Genomic DNA, 17,304 nt, shown 5'->3' on the forward strand with positions numbered 1-17,304 from the left:
GAAACGCCAGGCAAAGAATGATTCGCTTCAAAATGCAATAAGGTAGAAATGTATTGCTACATAAACTGGGCGTAAATAGCGAACACTATAGTATCCTATTGAAAGTGACTACAGCGCACAAACAGACAACGGACGAATAACGGGGACAGACACAGCGCTTGCGTCTATCCTTTCATTAAGGATAGCCAACTACTTTGTTAGAAATTGCAACTATATATTACTGTCGCACGCAGTTGGTTACGTGGTTGACCGTTGTAGCACACTGAACACGTACTAAGAACAAAACTTTTCTTGCTTTTGTTTTTCTGTCTAGGAACTGGAAAAAGATGACGTCAAACCAGACGATCTCGAGGCGATTCACGATGAGTACAGCAAGGTGAGTCAGATTTTGTTGGATATATATATATATATATATATATATATATATATATATATATGCAACATGTGATCTAGTGATTCAGGTGCTTGAATCATAGGATGCACGAAATGCAAACATCGTAGTTTTGCGAGGATAAACGGTCAATAAACTCCGGCCTAAACGTCTGAAACACAAAATGTTTTCCTTTCGCGCGTCCTATCGTGCAAGCACCCATACTATATATACAAGGTGTTTCAGCTAACTTGGGCCAAGTATTAAAAATACAAACATAGGCGCTACGCGTGTCGTATATTGTCGAACAAGCGTATGGAGCGCTTGTTCAGAAACATCGGATTATTTCATCTCTGCTAAGCTAACTGCCCTGATTAATTTTTTTTCATCGTTTTTTTAAAGTACACGAAGTTTAAATAAATACCGCGTGACTGTCGGCTAACGCGTCGCGCTTTCAGTGCCCTCAAATGTAAGTTGAACGAATTAGCAAAGGCTGCACCGCACACAGAGGTCGATTGAACAGGCTGTCTGTGACTGCAATGGACACTAAGTGACAAAAGGGGCATACCGTTTTAAGAAAAAAATTCTACGACAAAGCGGCCGCCACGTGCGAATGCGATACGGGACCGGAGGCGGCATTTGACGCAGCGCAGGTACGGTCTAGCGCAGGCATTTTTTATTTTATTTTCGGATCAATGAAGAAACACGATGGAGGGGGAGAGCGTGACAGTGTGATGAACGACGGAGATAAAAACCATGATCGCAGTCACAGACAGCCTGTTCAATCTGTGTGCGGAGCAGCCTTTCCTAATTCGTTCAACTTACATCTGAGGGATTTAAAAGCGCGGCGCGTTAGCCAGTACTCGCGTAGTATATATATATATATATATATATATATATATATATATATATATATATATATATATATATATATATATATATATAAATTTTGCGCGCTTTAACGAAACGCTGGAAAAAATTATTCAGGGCAGTTATCCTACCAGAGATGCAATAATCCGATGTTTCTGAACAAGCGCTACTACTTTTGTATTGAGAATTTTTCGCTAGAGTTATTAATTAAAAAGTTAATGAAGTAATCTTTGTTAATTACCCAGCTTGGCGGATTGAAGAAAATATGACGTGCTCCATACGGCTCAGAACAATACTGCGCCAATACGACACGCGTAGCCGTTATGTTTGTATTTTCAATAGTTGGCTAAAGTTAGCTGAAACACCCTGTATATAATCTCGTTAATACCTGTGTGGTCTATTTTAATGGGGAAACAATTTAGTTAAAATTGGATATGACAGATACGGTGATGCCTTCTTCACTATTCCTTCTTTCAGTGCGGCGGAAACTAGATGTTCGAGCATTCGTCGCAGACTATTCGCTAATTTACTATTCATTAATTAACTGTTTATTGGCTGGTTTTCTTGCAATGGTAGTAATGGAGGAGGATGCCGCAGGAGACAAAAACAATTTACGCGGTTTTAACAGCGCTATTCGTTGTTGAGATATTCATTGACGAAAATTCGCTTTTCAGATCACGCGAACATGACCGGTTGACATCATTTTCCACTATTGTTGTCGTGGTGCCAGTCCTGATTCAAATGGCTCTTTCTATTATTGTATAAAATATTCACCAAGGTAATTCGCAATAGAATCAAGGAAACACTTTAATCAACCGAAAGAACAGGCTCACTTCAGAAAGGAGTATGATCCAATGAATCACATCCATGCCATCGATCAGGTAATTGAGAAATCCGCGGAGTACAACCAATCTCTATTATGACTTTCATACACTACGAAAATGCATTCGATTCAGTAGAGATACCAGCAGTCATAGAGGCATTACGTAACCAAGGAGTACACTATGCATACGTGAATATAATGGCAAATATCTACAAGGATGGCACAGCAACCTTATTGGTTCTCCACAAGAAAAGTAGAAAGTTACCTATCAAGAAAGGGGTCAGGCAAGGAGACACAATATCTCCAATGCTATTCACTGCATGCTTAAAAGAAGTATTTAAGCTATTATACTGGGAAGGCTTAGGACTGAGGATAAAAGGTCTTTATCTTAGCAACCTACGGTTTGCGGATGACATTGTCCTATTCAGCAACAATGGGGACGAATTACAACAAATGATTGAGGACCTTAACCGAGAAAGTGTAAGAGTTGGGTTGAAAGTTGCAGAAGACAAAGATAATGTTCAAAAGCCTGGCAAGGGAACAAGAATTCAGGATCTGCAGTCAAGTAAACTTGAAGTTGACATAATTAGTTATATTTTGCGCGTTCGAGGAATTCTGGAACCATAGAGGGTAGTTGCGCGGTCGGCAGCTTTCCAATATGGAAAAGTAAGCAAGACACAAATTTTTTGTTCGGTACACTGCTAAAATTGCTCGCACCTAACACTCATCTAAAACTAATTTGTCATCAATAAACAGTCATCTAACACTAAATTGACCATGAATATTTGTTAATTTTTGTAAAGAGCAATGAAGGTGCCTAGTTCGATAAGGGAACACCTCATATCGTTTCGCAAAAGTGAGCAGTCGCAACTAACACAACTTTGCAAACACTTCATGAATCCATACATCTATGGCTAAAATATTTATAGGAGCCAAATAAGTAACCTAGTGAAAGCACTCAACAAATGTATTGACACGTGTACTTATTTATCCTTTTCTCGGGGACTGCATTACACCTGCTAACAACTTAAGGTTATCGCTCAGCACAAGACGCGCCTGCGTGATTTGGAAGGTTATTGTTGATTCAATCTGTTGTGTCTGTTGTCATGGCGGCTTGTGTAATCTGACTGTATGCGCAACGCGAACTGTGTAGTATTTTCTTGAAGGCGCGTGGGCATCAGCGATTGCTCTGAAACATTCGACGAATCATGTATAAAAGCCGACGCGCTTCATCCACAGATCAGATTTCTGACGATCGCCGACTTCGCTCGCCCCTATCGTTGTGCCTGGGTGTTACTTGTTTTGCTGGGCACAAGTTCGCCCAATAAAGAGTTAGTTACGTGATTCACAGTTGTCGCTACAGTGATCTTCACCGTCACTACAACAGGACAGTATAATATTTAATTAAGATGTGTAGCCATCGCAAAAATTTAAAGAATAAAAAAATTATTTGTATAAAATATCATTTACAGCACTTTATGCCGACAAAAAAAATTTGTGACTTTCCAGAATCACAGCTCAATTTCCAGCAAAGCAGTTTCTTTGGAGCAGTTGCATTACCAACTTCCGTTGACAGTATAATTCAACCACACTCTTTAATCAAAGCACACGTGTTTGAATTTTGCATACACGTTGTCCATAACCTTCCCTGTATTTCTGCGAAAAATAAAGAAGGCGACTCATTTAATTCCCCGAGGACACCGCGGCCGCCCTTATAACACATAAAAACGGGGAGAAAACGGGTTCGTTAATTATTTGCTGAGTTCCTAATTAAGCCAAAACGTTAAAGTTTTGTCACAGATTACACTTAACATGCCACCCATTTCCTACAAATGTAAACTCAGTGTGACGTACAGTTATGAACACTGCTAAACACAGCGTTTCTATGGTGGTATATAACGCTTTCCAGCACTAGCTCAAAGAACCTTTTACAAAAGCCATAATTCGTCCACACATATAACTTCGCATGCCCATAAGCCATAATGTTCCCCACACTTTGACCAAATTTGATCATGGTGGCAGTTATAGGTCTCCCAGGAAAGCGGGCTAAATTCTGCACCGATTCTTAAAATGCATGCAGTTAAAATTCTCCCAGAGCGCTTCCATACATAATATACTCCAAACACCGTAATTAACCCTAACCATTCGATCTTTGTCAACAAAGCACCACCCTCCCTTGTATTTTCGACAATTATAAACAAGGTGCCTCGTTTAGTTCAACCAGGACACCGGGGTAAGCTATACTATAGACGAACGTCGTATAAGGCATAAAAAATGGGAGAAAAGGTTGTTGAAAGAGGGTTGAGTAATTGTTTGAAGAGCTCATAATTAGGCCAGGAATGTTAAATGTTACTCACACGTCACCCCTAACACGGCCCCTTTTTCCACTGAATGTGTACATGGGGTCACGTACAGTTCCTTCTGGACACTGGGAAACAACGTTTAACGGCCGTATAACGCTTTCGAGTACTTGCTTAATATATTTTTCCGAAAAGCGTAATCAGCTGACGCTCTTGAAAATTTCCCTGCCCATCACCCTCTGTTCTCTTGAAATGGCATCTTTCGTGGCGCGTCGACTTCTTTCAGGATGGGCAAACTGCCTACGCGGTTGATAAAATACGCTTCTTCTAAAGCTGGTGGCATGCTTCCATATGTAATTTACTGCAAAGGCTGTAAATCACCTACACAATTCAAACTTTCTGTTGTGGCCATCCATAACGTGGCTCATATTTTCTCTGAATATAGAATCGTTGACATCTTTGGTTCTCCCAGAGCAGTGAAGAAACTTTGTTAGCGTTTAGTATAAATACTCTAAACAGGTATAGAAAACGAGGATTTATCAATTTTCATTCAGCCCCTAACGTGCCCCTCCTCCCATTTTATCTAAGTATAAACTTGGTGAATGATGTAGTTATTTCAGGACACCGTGAAAACACGCAAATAACGTTTACGAGCGCTTCCATAGTCGCATTACAGCTTCGCTGTATAAAAAGCAGATAAGTATGCAGTGCGGATAGTGAGCAGAACTCGGTAAACATTGGGTGACATTTTTAGTAAACTGGACTGCTTAGCTGGTACATAGCTAAAAACCGAGCGCGGAAATAACACAGGACAAGACAGACAACTGGACGGGTGCTCATCAAGTGCTGAGCACCTGTCCTGTTGTCTCTCTTGACCCGTCTTGTTTTCGTGCTCACTTTTTAGGGCTCACATTTTTAATGGCTTGAGTGGAGGCGTCGGATGAATGCAACTTTTTCTGGCATTCCATTACGGTACATGTTCCATCCTGGCTTTCTCCAGAAGCGAACTGATTCACAAACAAAAGGTAATAACATCTAAACGCTATAGAGAGAGCCTGCAATTACACAAATTCAGGAATAATAGGCAGGCACCGCGAAACGAAGTCCGCTTTCCCTCTTACTTCATTAAGTTGTCGCCGTCTGTACTTTACCGTGGAAAATTTACACGAAGCCACAATCGTGCTGCAGAAGTAAAAGCAACATAAACAAACTGCAACACGCCTATCGGACACCGCCAGTTCGCTACTGCTCCTGAACGCAGCAGATGCACTAATCACAAATAGTATCCTCCAAGAGGATGCAGCGTATAAGCAACAGTCTGTCTAGACAGTGCGGGCCGATTCTGCGCACAGTGTGCAGTTCAGCTGACTATGCATACATTTCGGGGAGCCCATGAGATCACTATTTACTTATTATGGAGTTTTTACGTGCCAAAACCACGATCTGATTATGAGGCACGCCGTAGTGGGGGACTCCGGAAATTTTGACCACCTGGGGTTCTTTAACGTGCACCTAAATCTAAGTACACGGGCGTTTTCGCATTTCGCCTCCATCGAAATGCGGCCGCCGCTGGCCGGGATTCGATCCCGCGACCTCGTACTCAGCAGCCCAACACCATAGCCACTGAGCAACCACGGTGGGTAAGATCACTATGGCGAGCGACATGACTATTGCCGAAACAACACACCGCGCGCTACGCCGAATTGACACACAAGGCGTCGTCCCTTTTCGTAGAATATCAGCAACAACGACCCTGAGCTGGACCTGTGGTTGAACGTGTTCGGAACGGTTCCTATAAAAAGTTCCGGTTTGGGTTCGGTTCTAAGATGGCGGAAAAAATATAGGTTTGGTTCGGTTTGGTTCAGCAGAAAATAACGGTTCAGCTCCGGTTTTTAATTCAATTCCGGTTCATCTTGACACCCGGGTAATAAATTTGACGCAGAAACGTGGATTCTAACAAAGAAGCTTGAGAAGAAGTTAAGGACCGTACAACGAGTAATCGAACGAAAAATGTTAGGCGTTACGTTAAGAGACAGGAAGACGACAATGTGGATTAGAATACAAATGATGGTTGCCGATATTCTAGTTGACATTGAGAGAAAAAAAATGGAGCTGGGCAGTTCATGTAATGCATGGGGTAGATAATCTGTGGTCTACTTAAGTCACAGAACGGGTGCCCAGGGAAGTGAAGCGCTGTCGATGACGGCAGAGAATTATGTGGTGTGACGAACTTAGCAAATTTGCAGGGATAACTTGGAATCAGCTAACGCAGGACAGGGGTAAGTGGATATTGCTGGGAGAGGCCTTCGTCCTGCAGTGGACATAAAAATAGGCTGATTGTGATCTGAATAGTAGACTCGGAGCCCACGAACGCTGAGTACATGTCTGTTAGTGCGTCTCCCGTATTTCTGTTGAGTAAAGTGTTGCGACCTCCAGCGATTATCCATCGATGAGATACAAGTGTAGCTATAAGTCTCTCCTTTTGCAGCGCGTCTTCATTTTTCAGCGAACTCATAGCCGCACTCAATGTCGACCTTGACCGCGTGCCTCCAAACCCTCGCCTTCTCGTACTTTGGGCGAGGCTCTCAACTCGTTTACTGGAGGTATACTAGACGAGAAGTGTAGTGTACTGTCTTGTACCATGGCTGCGCCATGCCACGGTGCTCAAGGCAGTCGCAAACCAGCAATGGGATGAAAGAAGTCAAGTGATTCTGCCAGTTTTTCTCTGCCTGTGATGTAAAGCTATATACGGGAAGACGCGCAGATCTCCCCGAAATTTTTGCGAGATTTCATATTTACCCTGGACTTGTTTACTTTTTCAGCCCCTTCTGCACACTTTATTTTGATGTTTTATGTTGATCAGCTGCCTCATGTGGCGAAGAAGTTGTACTAGAGCGGCGGTCTCCGAGCTATTCAGCTGACAGCTGCTGGATTCCAGAACGCTGGGAAGCTGCGGCGCGCTGCAGCAGGGTTGCCTTAGGGGAGTCATAGGTGGTGGAAGACGGTGGGATGTACAAAAACTACGCCAATTCGTCGATTGCAGCGGGTGAGAGTCCTGAAACAGTGTTGTGGAACTTTTTGGATTGAGAGCGGATGCCAGTGACTCGAAACTGCGATTCGCCTAGATTGAACCCGCCGAGAGATGCTGGTCCCAGTATTGCGGGAGGCGGCCGGCGACGGCCGAACACACCACATTGCTCGCGAAAGTTCTGGCCTGGAAAATTGCTGGCGCCAGTCGAGTATATGGTCGTCGATGCCATAAAAACGTATGGATCCTGTCAGGATCACCAAACGGCAGCAACGAGTAACAGGATAGACCCGTAGGTCTCGGCAGTCCCCCGGAGGGAGCAGACATGACCCTTCAGAATTTTCATACTGTGTGCCGAACGCTGCACCGGTGCTAGCGCGGCCTTGGAGGAGTGGTGCTCGTGAGGGTACGATCGTCTGCTACTGAATTGATGCGACGCCAGTACTGCTGCCGCTACAGAGTCATTCTTGTGTTATCATACTGTGCGTGAGTGTTTTAGCTCTATTTAGTCCCGCAGACCTACCTGACATTCGTGGTTTATATGTATGTACGCTTGCATGATGAGAATACCATGCTAACAGTGCCTTTTTATTGATAACTGCACTTTGGTGCTACCGGCAACTTAATGTAGGGCCCGCGCAATCGGTCTTCCAAACCTGAGCCTATCGATCCGGAATCAAGTATGTACACCGGGTACACCGTCGGCAAAGAAAAGAGTGGACTGTTAAAATCACTTGTTCGTGAACACCTCACGAACTCTATCATTTTATAGGCATTCGTTCCGAACCACTCGGCCATCGTGAACTGCTCTGTGCAAAGCCTCTCAAGTCAAATTTCTATAGTTTAATCTGCGTGCGCGCAATTGACAGAATTTGGACTTTGCTTTTGGACCTTGTCGTATACTAATGTGCGCCAGCTAGACGCGAGCATTTTTACAGTGTAAGAGCGAATGAACGAACGTAATCCCTGGACTGATCGGGGTACTTGTAACAGTCACTGTAAATCACTGCAAGACTTCTATCCATACGTAATAGGAAGAAAACGCAGTTTTCCTAGCCCTGGTTTCGCATGCAGTGTTCGTCAGAGATAGATGTCTTCAGAAAAATGCACTGGACGCGAGCAGAAACGTCGAGCATTAAAGTTTGAACAAAATGACATAAACTTCTGGCATCCCAGCAACGTTGCAAGTTGAAGCCACTGTTGCTCGGCGGCTCCTTCTTTTCCGCGAATTCCCGGCTCTCTCTAAGCGTCAACGTCAGCTCCGGCCGACAGGCCCTCTACGCGTGCAAGTTTTAAGCGGCGCACTTTCGTCCACTGAACCGAAGCACCCCCCTGCAACCTTGCGAAAAGTGATCCGTCTCTTTCTAGCTCACTCCGAACCGCGAGCCACTGCGTAATACGCGCTCCCAAGGCCAGGGCTTGGTAATTTGCGAATCCCCATCCGTCGAGCTGCTCCCCTGGCCATTTTTTTTTTTTTACCTCCCTCCTCGGCGTGCCTCGGACTTTGCTCGTGCAGCCGACGTGCTCAGGCAGGTAATGAATCTCGCCGGTGGGGGCGTCTGAGACGACCTCGTGCGCAGGCTGGAGGTCGCCCTGCTGTGCTGAACGGCCAGGCTCCGAGTCTCACGTGCGGTCGCACGCCATGTTGCTATACTTAAGTCGCCTCCCGCCAGAGCCTCAGCTGGGCTTCGAGATCAGGTCAGGTGAGCACCGTCCATCGAACCGCCTCGCTGCCTCTTTCCCTCTCCACGAATTGACTCTGCACAGCGCGGCGCGCCATATCGTCCCCCTTGCGTCGTATATATGAGAAGAAAAACAAAAACAAAAAACAGAAAACAACTTGTCTTTTTTTTTCTGGCACCACGGAGTGTTTGCGTCGAACCCTGATGGGTTGATCGCCGTGATGGGAGTGGAGTTTAGTGCGACGCTCAGCTTCAAACGTCAGCGCGACAATTCTCTCTGTAACAAGGCGCCGGCCCGTCGGAGAGGCGCCGCCGTGTCATCCTTCGGGTGGGCGTCGCCACAGGGACGTTCCCTCATTCGGTACCTATCAATATGCAAATGCGAACCGCTGCCTCTTGGCTCGCATCTGAATGTCATGTTTGTTTCTCAGTGGCCTGCTGTCACATATTGCTACGCTCCCTGGAAAAAAATGTGAGCGTTTATATGCACACTTCGTAATCAAAATGGCTTTTTTGTAGTACTCCAACAACTGATTTTGTCGCGTAAGCGTGTGCGCATAATAAATATTATTTAAAACTATGCGAATATTGCAAACTGAAGAAGGTACGTACTCCTGTGAAGTCTGTCGGCGAGATGCCGCCCATTTGGACACATGGCTGTGGCCAGCTTCTCTTTCCTGAGCTTAACGAGGCTGACCTGCTAATTGTCTATCATGTTAAATCTCGAAACGAACAACACTCGTTGTTGATGTCCGGAGCATCACAGAAGTCGTGTCTTATACATGCCTTTATTGCTGAAGTGCAATAACGGGCTGTTAGACCTCGATCTGTTCTCCATTTTTTTTTTTTTTTTTTTTTTGCAGTGTCGTCTTACTTCTTAATTATTTCGACTGAACTGGGGTTACTTTTTTCTACTCTCATGGTATATTTTTTGTTGTGGCATTTAGTTTTTGTGCTCTGACATAATTTTTCAATCAATACAAACATTTTTCAGCAAACGTTGTGCGTTCCACGATGATTACGCCATCAACGCCACAGTGATCCGCACATTTCCTAGTACGTTATTCTTGCTGATGTTACTAGCAAACTATGCTTATAGATTCCATGCATTGGGCATCTATTAGCAGCAGTTCTTAGAAAGCTGTGTTCAGAGCAATGTTTGTACGCTCGCGATAATGATCACACCAGAACTAAAAGCGCGCACTGTGGGCGCTCATGTAGCACACGCATTCGTCTTTAGCACGGCAGCTTGGGAGGGGCCTGATTAGACCGGGCCATGTTTGCTGTGCCCCATTCAGGGGCTCTCGGTCGTCTAGCGCGTGTATACACGCATACGTCGAGACCGCGGGCAAGGACCGCGACAGCTAGCGCGCACTTCGCAGAGGCGCATGATTGACGCGGGTTGTACCTCGGGCGCGGCTGTCCAACCTCAGCGCCTTTGCCTCGCAAAAGGCGACAACGCTCGTAGATGGAGGCCGCGCACTGGCAACGTCAGCTTGTCGCCGTTGCTGCGGAGGCGATTCCTCGTCGTGTCCTGTAACGTGCGAGCCAGCTCGTTTGCGACCGCGTTTCTAAGAAAGGCCCGCAGCATGGGTTGGATAAAAGGAGGGGAAATGGGAGGGGACTGGTCCCAGTGGACTTTCCCTGATTACGGCTAGGCACGCCAAGGCGCGCTCAGGTCTCGTCTGCCGCAGCGCATAAACTCCAGTTTACGCTCCTCGTTTTCGCGCCTTGCCGAACCCACGACCCCAACGGCCGTGCCTGGTCCGAGCACGTCGCGGACAAAAACAGAGGTCGTGCTTTCTCTCCGGGTGACCGCGAACCGTTCGGTGCACCCATGATACGTTACGCCGGCACTCTACGTCAGTTTAGTGGCGTTTCCAACCGTCCAGAATTTAGCGGGACAGTCACGACTTTTTGGATAAATGTCCCGAGTACCGACCTGATCCAGTCCGGATGGCCAAAGGTCCCGACTTTAGCTTCCTTTTTTAATACTGAATAACAATCAATAGACCAGATTTCCTTTTCGTAATGCCTGCATCTCGGTTGCACTTTCTTCTCTTTTATTTTCTGTTGCGTTGTCGTAAACATAAAGGCGCCTTGGCTTTTTGAAGTGGTTTTAGTGTTGGTGTAAGCCCTAACCATTTACAATACCTCGACATGCGTAGTCGTAACCATGTTAGTCCGGCTACAACTGCACCTTTCTTGTTGTAAGATCGCGACATGGTAGGACTAAAAAAATGTCAGCAACTTTGCTGCACGTACAGAATCGCAGGCTCGGTCGTCCCCCCTTCCCAGTCCCGACTTTGTCCACTCGACAGTTGGCAACCCTAGGCGCAGAGCACCCATCCTCTCCTCCCTAGAGTTGGTGCTTGACTTCACATTAAGGTTGGATTGGAAGGGCCGCTGATTTTTTTCTTTCTCCTTCCCATTCCCTTCAATGCCGCTAAGCTGATAACACGTGATCTCTCTCACGTTATTAAAGCATTGGCTCTACTACTCCAGGTACAAACCCAGAAAACGCCTGGTTCCGTAAATCTGACCTTCAAGCTCAGCCAAGGTCAAACTGGGACTTAGCCTGCCACTGCCGGCGGCTGCTGTGTACGCCACATGGACGCCCATATCTTGAAAGCGATCTGCGATGTGGACAAAGTTCGCGGTCACGCGGGCCTCATCTTCAAAGCGGTCTGCGATGTGTACAAAGTGCGCCGAGTGCTGGTAGCTTCTCATGCGCTGTGCTTTCGACGCTTAGTTCGCGATGAAGCGAGACGCGGCATGAAGGTCAATTCGCTCGCTGCTGCTGCCGCTCCGAGCAGCGTCTGTGTGTTGTCTTCTGGTGCAATTCTAGATGCGGTAGTTGCTGACGGCGCCGAGCAGCGCCTGTGTCCTATCCCAAAGCAAGCAAAACCGTGCTATCGCTCGACAAACTTGGTTTAACCGCGTTCAACCACGGCAAATGTTTTCTTTGTTCATTCATTGAAGAGGGCCGAGGCGAATCGAGAAAGGAACGTGCCTATACCGCAACGTGGCTTGTACGAGGCAAAGGATTGGCAATAATAATTTTCATCATAGGTGACACCTGAATGTCGCTACTGCACAATCTGTGCGGTATTTCAACACGACCGGCAGAAGCTTTTAGTGTCTTTCGAGGGCATGCACGTCACCGCCGTAAGCGCGTACAGCAAGCACGTGCCTCGCTCGGTGATCGGCGACCTCACTGCACGTGTCCTCGCGAAAAAAAAAAGTTAACTTCGTCGTAACTTCTTCTTCACTGCGTTGCAGCACAGAAAAGACACCATCAAAACATGGGTCTGTACATCTGCATAAAGGAGAACTTGGACCCCTCTCTCTGCGTTCTATGGGGGTGCTCTCCGAGCTAACTATGGAGCGATCCAGGCCCTCCGGGCAGCCTCTGGCTGTTACGGCTTCTTCCTTGCGCTTTCACCCGTACGGCGGAGTGCTTGAAGCTTCTTGCTTCTCCTCGGCCTCGAGTTGTCTCCGAGGAGCTGCTCCGGGATGATAACCCAGCTATCATCTCCCCACCTTCCCTCCTCTTCCTTTCATTCTTCCTTCCCCTACCACCTCCACTTTCTCAGTCTCCCTTCTTCCCCACCCCCTCCTGAAAAAACCAAAAGCAGGCTAACATCACATAGCAGGGGACACTTTGCTTAATAGATCCCCCTGCGCTGTCCCAAGTTATTTTTGAGCGTCAGGCCGAACAGCGCGACTGCAGTTTGAGGCCTCGGACTCGTGGTGACGCCAGTGGGACACATTGTGGCTAGTATATATATCGCGGTCGACGAGCGAGCTCGTGGTCCTCAGTGCTATCTTTCACGTTGAATGGTTTAGACGCAGGGCCTCCGTTAGAGCGGGAGGCGCTGAAGAGGGTTGACGCGCGAAGAATCAAAGCCGCCGTGCGCCAGTGAAGTATTTTCGCTTCAGAAAAAATTTGCTGTGGTTGAACGCGGTTAAACCAAGTTTGTCGAGCGATAGCACGGTTTTGCTTGCTTTGGGAAAGGACACAGACGCTGCTCGGCGCCGTCAGTAACTACCACATCTACAATTGCACCACAAGGCAGCAGCAGCGAGCGAATTGACCTTCATGCTGCGTCTCGCTTCAACGCGAACTAAGTGTCGAAAGCACAGCGCATACGAAGCTACCAGCACTCTATATTATTTAACTGTGCCTTAATTAACGCTACCTTTCGACTCCCACATAAGCTCGAGGGTTCGACTCCGACCGAAGGTCGTAGGTTTGAGTGCCTTAATTAACTCTATCTTAATTAACACGATGACGACGGTGACCTTCGCACCATCAGAATTGTTGCGCGGGCGTTCCGCCGGTAGTGGCAGGCTAAGTCCCATTCTGACCTTGGCTGAGCTTGAAGGTCAGATTTACGGAACCAGGCTTTTGCTGGGTTTGTACTGGGAGTAGTAGAGCTATCACTCTAAAATAGTATATTTTGCATGCGCTAGCTTGCGTATATATGTAAAGCCCTTGCGATGCGGAATATGTTGCTATAGCATCCAGTAGATTGTTGCAGGGAACAGCTTCCGCTATATGGCATTTATGTGTAAGCGTTCAAGAGACAAAATCTTTACAGCGCAGCTGTAAATGGCTGCTGGAATCGTTTTCCGCGTCTCGAAAAGGCGTGCATGCACACAAGGCGTATGCTCTAAGGAAAGCGTGTACTCCGATTCCGAGATAGGTAGAAGTCTTACAACTTTGGTGGATGAATTCGGGAGACTTTGTATGTCATCTGCTGGAGAAATTATCAATATGTGTAATAATTTATATATTCGCAAGATATCGAAATCTGTCGCTAATTGCTAAACGCGCACACCAAGATATTGAGTAAGGTGAGCAACTGGGCTCTTCGGTGTTCAACTTCGCTGAGTGAAGCTTAACATGGCAACTAACACAAATTGACACACCATAGGGTGCGAGAAAGTGCGAACAGGTTGAGCTCTCTCGCCTTGTTCGGTGTATCTACTTGTGTTACTAGCCGTGATTAGTTTAACTCAGTACAGTTGAAAATGAAGACAAAAATATGTTTGAGAAGATTACTGTAAGAGGGCCAAATTGGAATGAAACTTTGAAGAAAATAAGTGGGCATACTTTACATTTTGAATAATTTTAAAGCTGCGTGGGTGATTGCCGGAGTCGCAAGAAATGAGAAAAACTGCCGTGAATTAATTGGACATGCAGGTTCTGCAGGAGCTTCAACGATAGCCGTATGGAAACTAAAAGTTGAATCGGAATAAAATCTTGCAGGAAAGCAGGAGACCTTACAGGACATATATATTCGGAAAACTAAGAAAAATGTGTGGATCAGTTATACATGACACAAAGAAAAGGCAGCACGCACTGTCCAGAGGGCGTTGCGGCTGTTTCAGCGTTCTACAAGCGCTGCCGACGCCGTCCGCTTGGACTACGCGACAGAAATAAGAGGCTACTCTGAACAACAGACGCGTACGCTTCAATTTGATAAGCGAAGCCTTGTCCGATCCACGGTGGCGTGAGGACGCTTAATTAATTGGCCTTCACCGCCATGACCGCAAGTCATACGCGGTTGCACTACCTTTGCAAAGCTGTGGAGACTCTTGCCTCGATATAAGGGATGGCTAGAGGGCACCGTAAGCGCTAACGACTCCTGCAAGGTGTGCTTCCTGTGCTCGCTATTCTATGTGGTTTGGCGCTGCTGTCAGTGTGCAAAGCTCGAGCGCGCACTTCCTCTTAACAAAATGCTGTATTGTTAGAGATAAATTACATAGGATAAATAGGAAAAGTGATAAACTAAATATATAAAATCGAGTCGGCTATATCAGGGATGCAGCCACAGTGGTGAACCTAAAACGTCTTGTGCGTGCTCCAGGCGTTGCATGGGCACTATAGAGTGCAGAAATGACGTACCTAAATACACAAGTTACATTTATGCACGCATTAGAATGCTTACATGCCTAACTGATGTTGCAGCTAGTGGGGGTCCTAAGGTCAAAGTTTCCAATCGTGCTTGCTCCCGATCAGTAGTGGGCCGGTTTGCTTTGCAGAGGGCGTTCGGGCACTAGTGTACAGAAATGACCACCCTACTGGTGGCGTCCGAGACTCCCCTGCATCAACGTTAGTTGGAGCTCCCGCGTTGGCCTCAAGCTACGGCACTTGCGCTCCCTACAAAGTTCCACTGAGGTCAAAGGGGTTGATTATGTTCTGTATTGCTGCCCGAGTCCCTTCGCGCCATTTCTGTACGCTGTGTGTCGAACGCTGGGGGCAGTAGCCGTGCAAGCGTGACATTTCTGCAACTGCACACTTTTAAGACTTACAACACTTGAGTGACACAGATTTGGGTTTGATGGGTTATACCTACTATGAGTGTCTGAGCTCTCTCAAACGCGACCATCACTCTCGTTCGGATCGACAAATGTAATGCCGAGCTATGCCTCTCTGAACGCCGAGTAAGAGGGTAAATTTAGCTTGGATTGCCTCACACCTGGCGCAACAACGGCGCAATCTATGCACGTCACACATGCACGATCGAGTAATGGCTTCTTTCTTCTACACAACGATACCACGGTAAAGCACGTGGGTAGCACGGTTGCAAAGAAATGAACGATAATAGTTTAACATGTTTTTGTTGCATGCGGTTTTTGTAAGCGAACCCCTCTGACCATTTTAAAGATGTTTTAACGTTTGGCTCCTTTAGAATGCAATGTACTCCTTCTTTATCGACAAACATTTTATATAAGTCCCGACCATACGCTATAAAAATTAGTGACGTCACGGGCACGGGGCCCTTGTGTGGCAAGTTCATGCAAGGTGGCGTCGCAACACGCTTTTGTTTTTTTGTTTTTTTTTGTTTTTTTTTTGCCTCTTTTCTCGCTTACCAAGCACAGGTAAGATTTACAAATTTTTAAATGCGAAGCATTTCTTCGCGAAGATTTGCTACTTTGACAGTATCTATCGATCTATCCAGCCGCCTACGTCTTTGCGCTCTCATGGTCGTTTCGTTAACTTGGTATGTACCAAAATTGGCATACTATGACAAGAGCATATAACGAACATAAATGATATGTCATGACATGAGTGTCATGTAGGTCATGAAAGAGCCGCCTACAAGACTTGGTGATCTCATGGACGTTTCGTTAACTTGGTAGGTACCAAAATTGGCATAGTATAACAGGAGTGTATGACGAACATAAGTGATAGGTCATGACAAATGTCATGACATGCGTGTCATGTAGGTCATCATGACAATGACCAAGTGAAAAAAAGATTAACACTCAGAAACCACTGAAATGGGTTCGGACGTGAGTACTAAGGGAAGGAAACACTAGAGTATGTTGGTAGACGTCATAGTCATGAGCATGACTCAGCAAAAATGACGATGACTCAGCGAAAAAAGATTAATACTAAAAAAACACTGAAATGGGTTCTGACGTGGGGACTAAGTGAAGGAAACACTAAAGGATTGTGGTAGAAGTCATAGTCATGACCGTGACTAAGGCTTAAATTTCGCCTTAATGTCTCTTAGGTGTAGCTAAAGCGACTCCTGAGGACTCGTGACATGAATGTCATGACATGCGTGTCATATAGGTCATGAAAGAGCCGCTTACGTCTTGGTGCTCTCATTGTCGTTTCGTTAACTTGGTAGCCTCCCCGCACACTGCTTCGCATAACATCGATTCCCACAGGGCGTGGGGTCTGCCGGCTTCTTTTTTTTTTTTTTTCGCTAAGCGTGATTCACAAATATAGCTTAATTTGACATTCCTTCTTCTTTTTTTTTTGCAGTCCCTTTAGATACATTTCCAAGTATCTTGCACTCATTTTTCGATCGTGTAGTCGCGCTATTTGAAGCCCCCTACGTGCCGGTGCGTTTCTCTCTCGGCTATTCAGAAGTCAGCGTTCAGACAACTGTAGCGCGAGCCGCTCGCGACTTATTTGTTTGCTTCGCTCGTTTTCTAATGCGAGAGAGCGCAATCGGCTCGTGCCGCCGCCCACGCCACGATGACAAGGTCTCGAGGCACCGCGCGGAAAATGAGCGACGCCGGACAAAAGAGCGACAAGAGAAAAAGAGCGACAAAAAGGTGGCGGGGAAGTGCAGCGCCGGACTCTCATCGGAAGAGGCGCGCGCGAGAAACCGGCTGCGGCGACCCTGACTTTCGGCATCTCGGCAGATCGAGTTGCCTTTTTTGGCAGTGCGTAAACAACGCCCCGGTGTAGGGCGGGAGGCATC

General features: G+C 46.4%; 1 protein-coding gene across 1 annotated transcript in view; it reads left to right on the top strand.

The window, feature by feature from the left end:
• The window catches only part of LOC119459349 (1-phosphatidylinositol 4,5-bisphosphate phosphodiesterase epsilon-1), a 236,732-nt gene that overhangs the window by 18,512 nt on the left and 200,916 nt on the right, over positions 1-17,304 (top strand). The window contains exon 3 of the mRNA XM_049666212.1: positions 314-376. Coding sequence (XP_049522169.1) covers positions 314-376 — 63 coding nt within the window. The remainder of the gene's footprint in view (positions 1-313; positions 377-17,304) is intronic.

Source organism: Dermacentor silvarum, chromosome 1 (assembly GCF_013339745.2).
Source record: "Dermacentor silvarum isolate Dsil-2018 chromosome 1, BIME_Dsil_1.4, whole genome shotgun sequence".
Classification (NCBI taxonomy): domain Eukaryota; kingdom Metazoa; phylum Arthropoda; class Arachnida; order Ixodida; family Ixodidae; genus Dermacentor; species Dermacentor silvarum.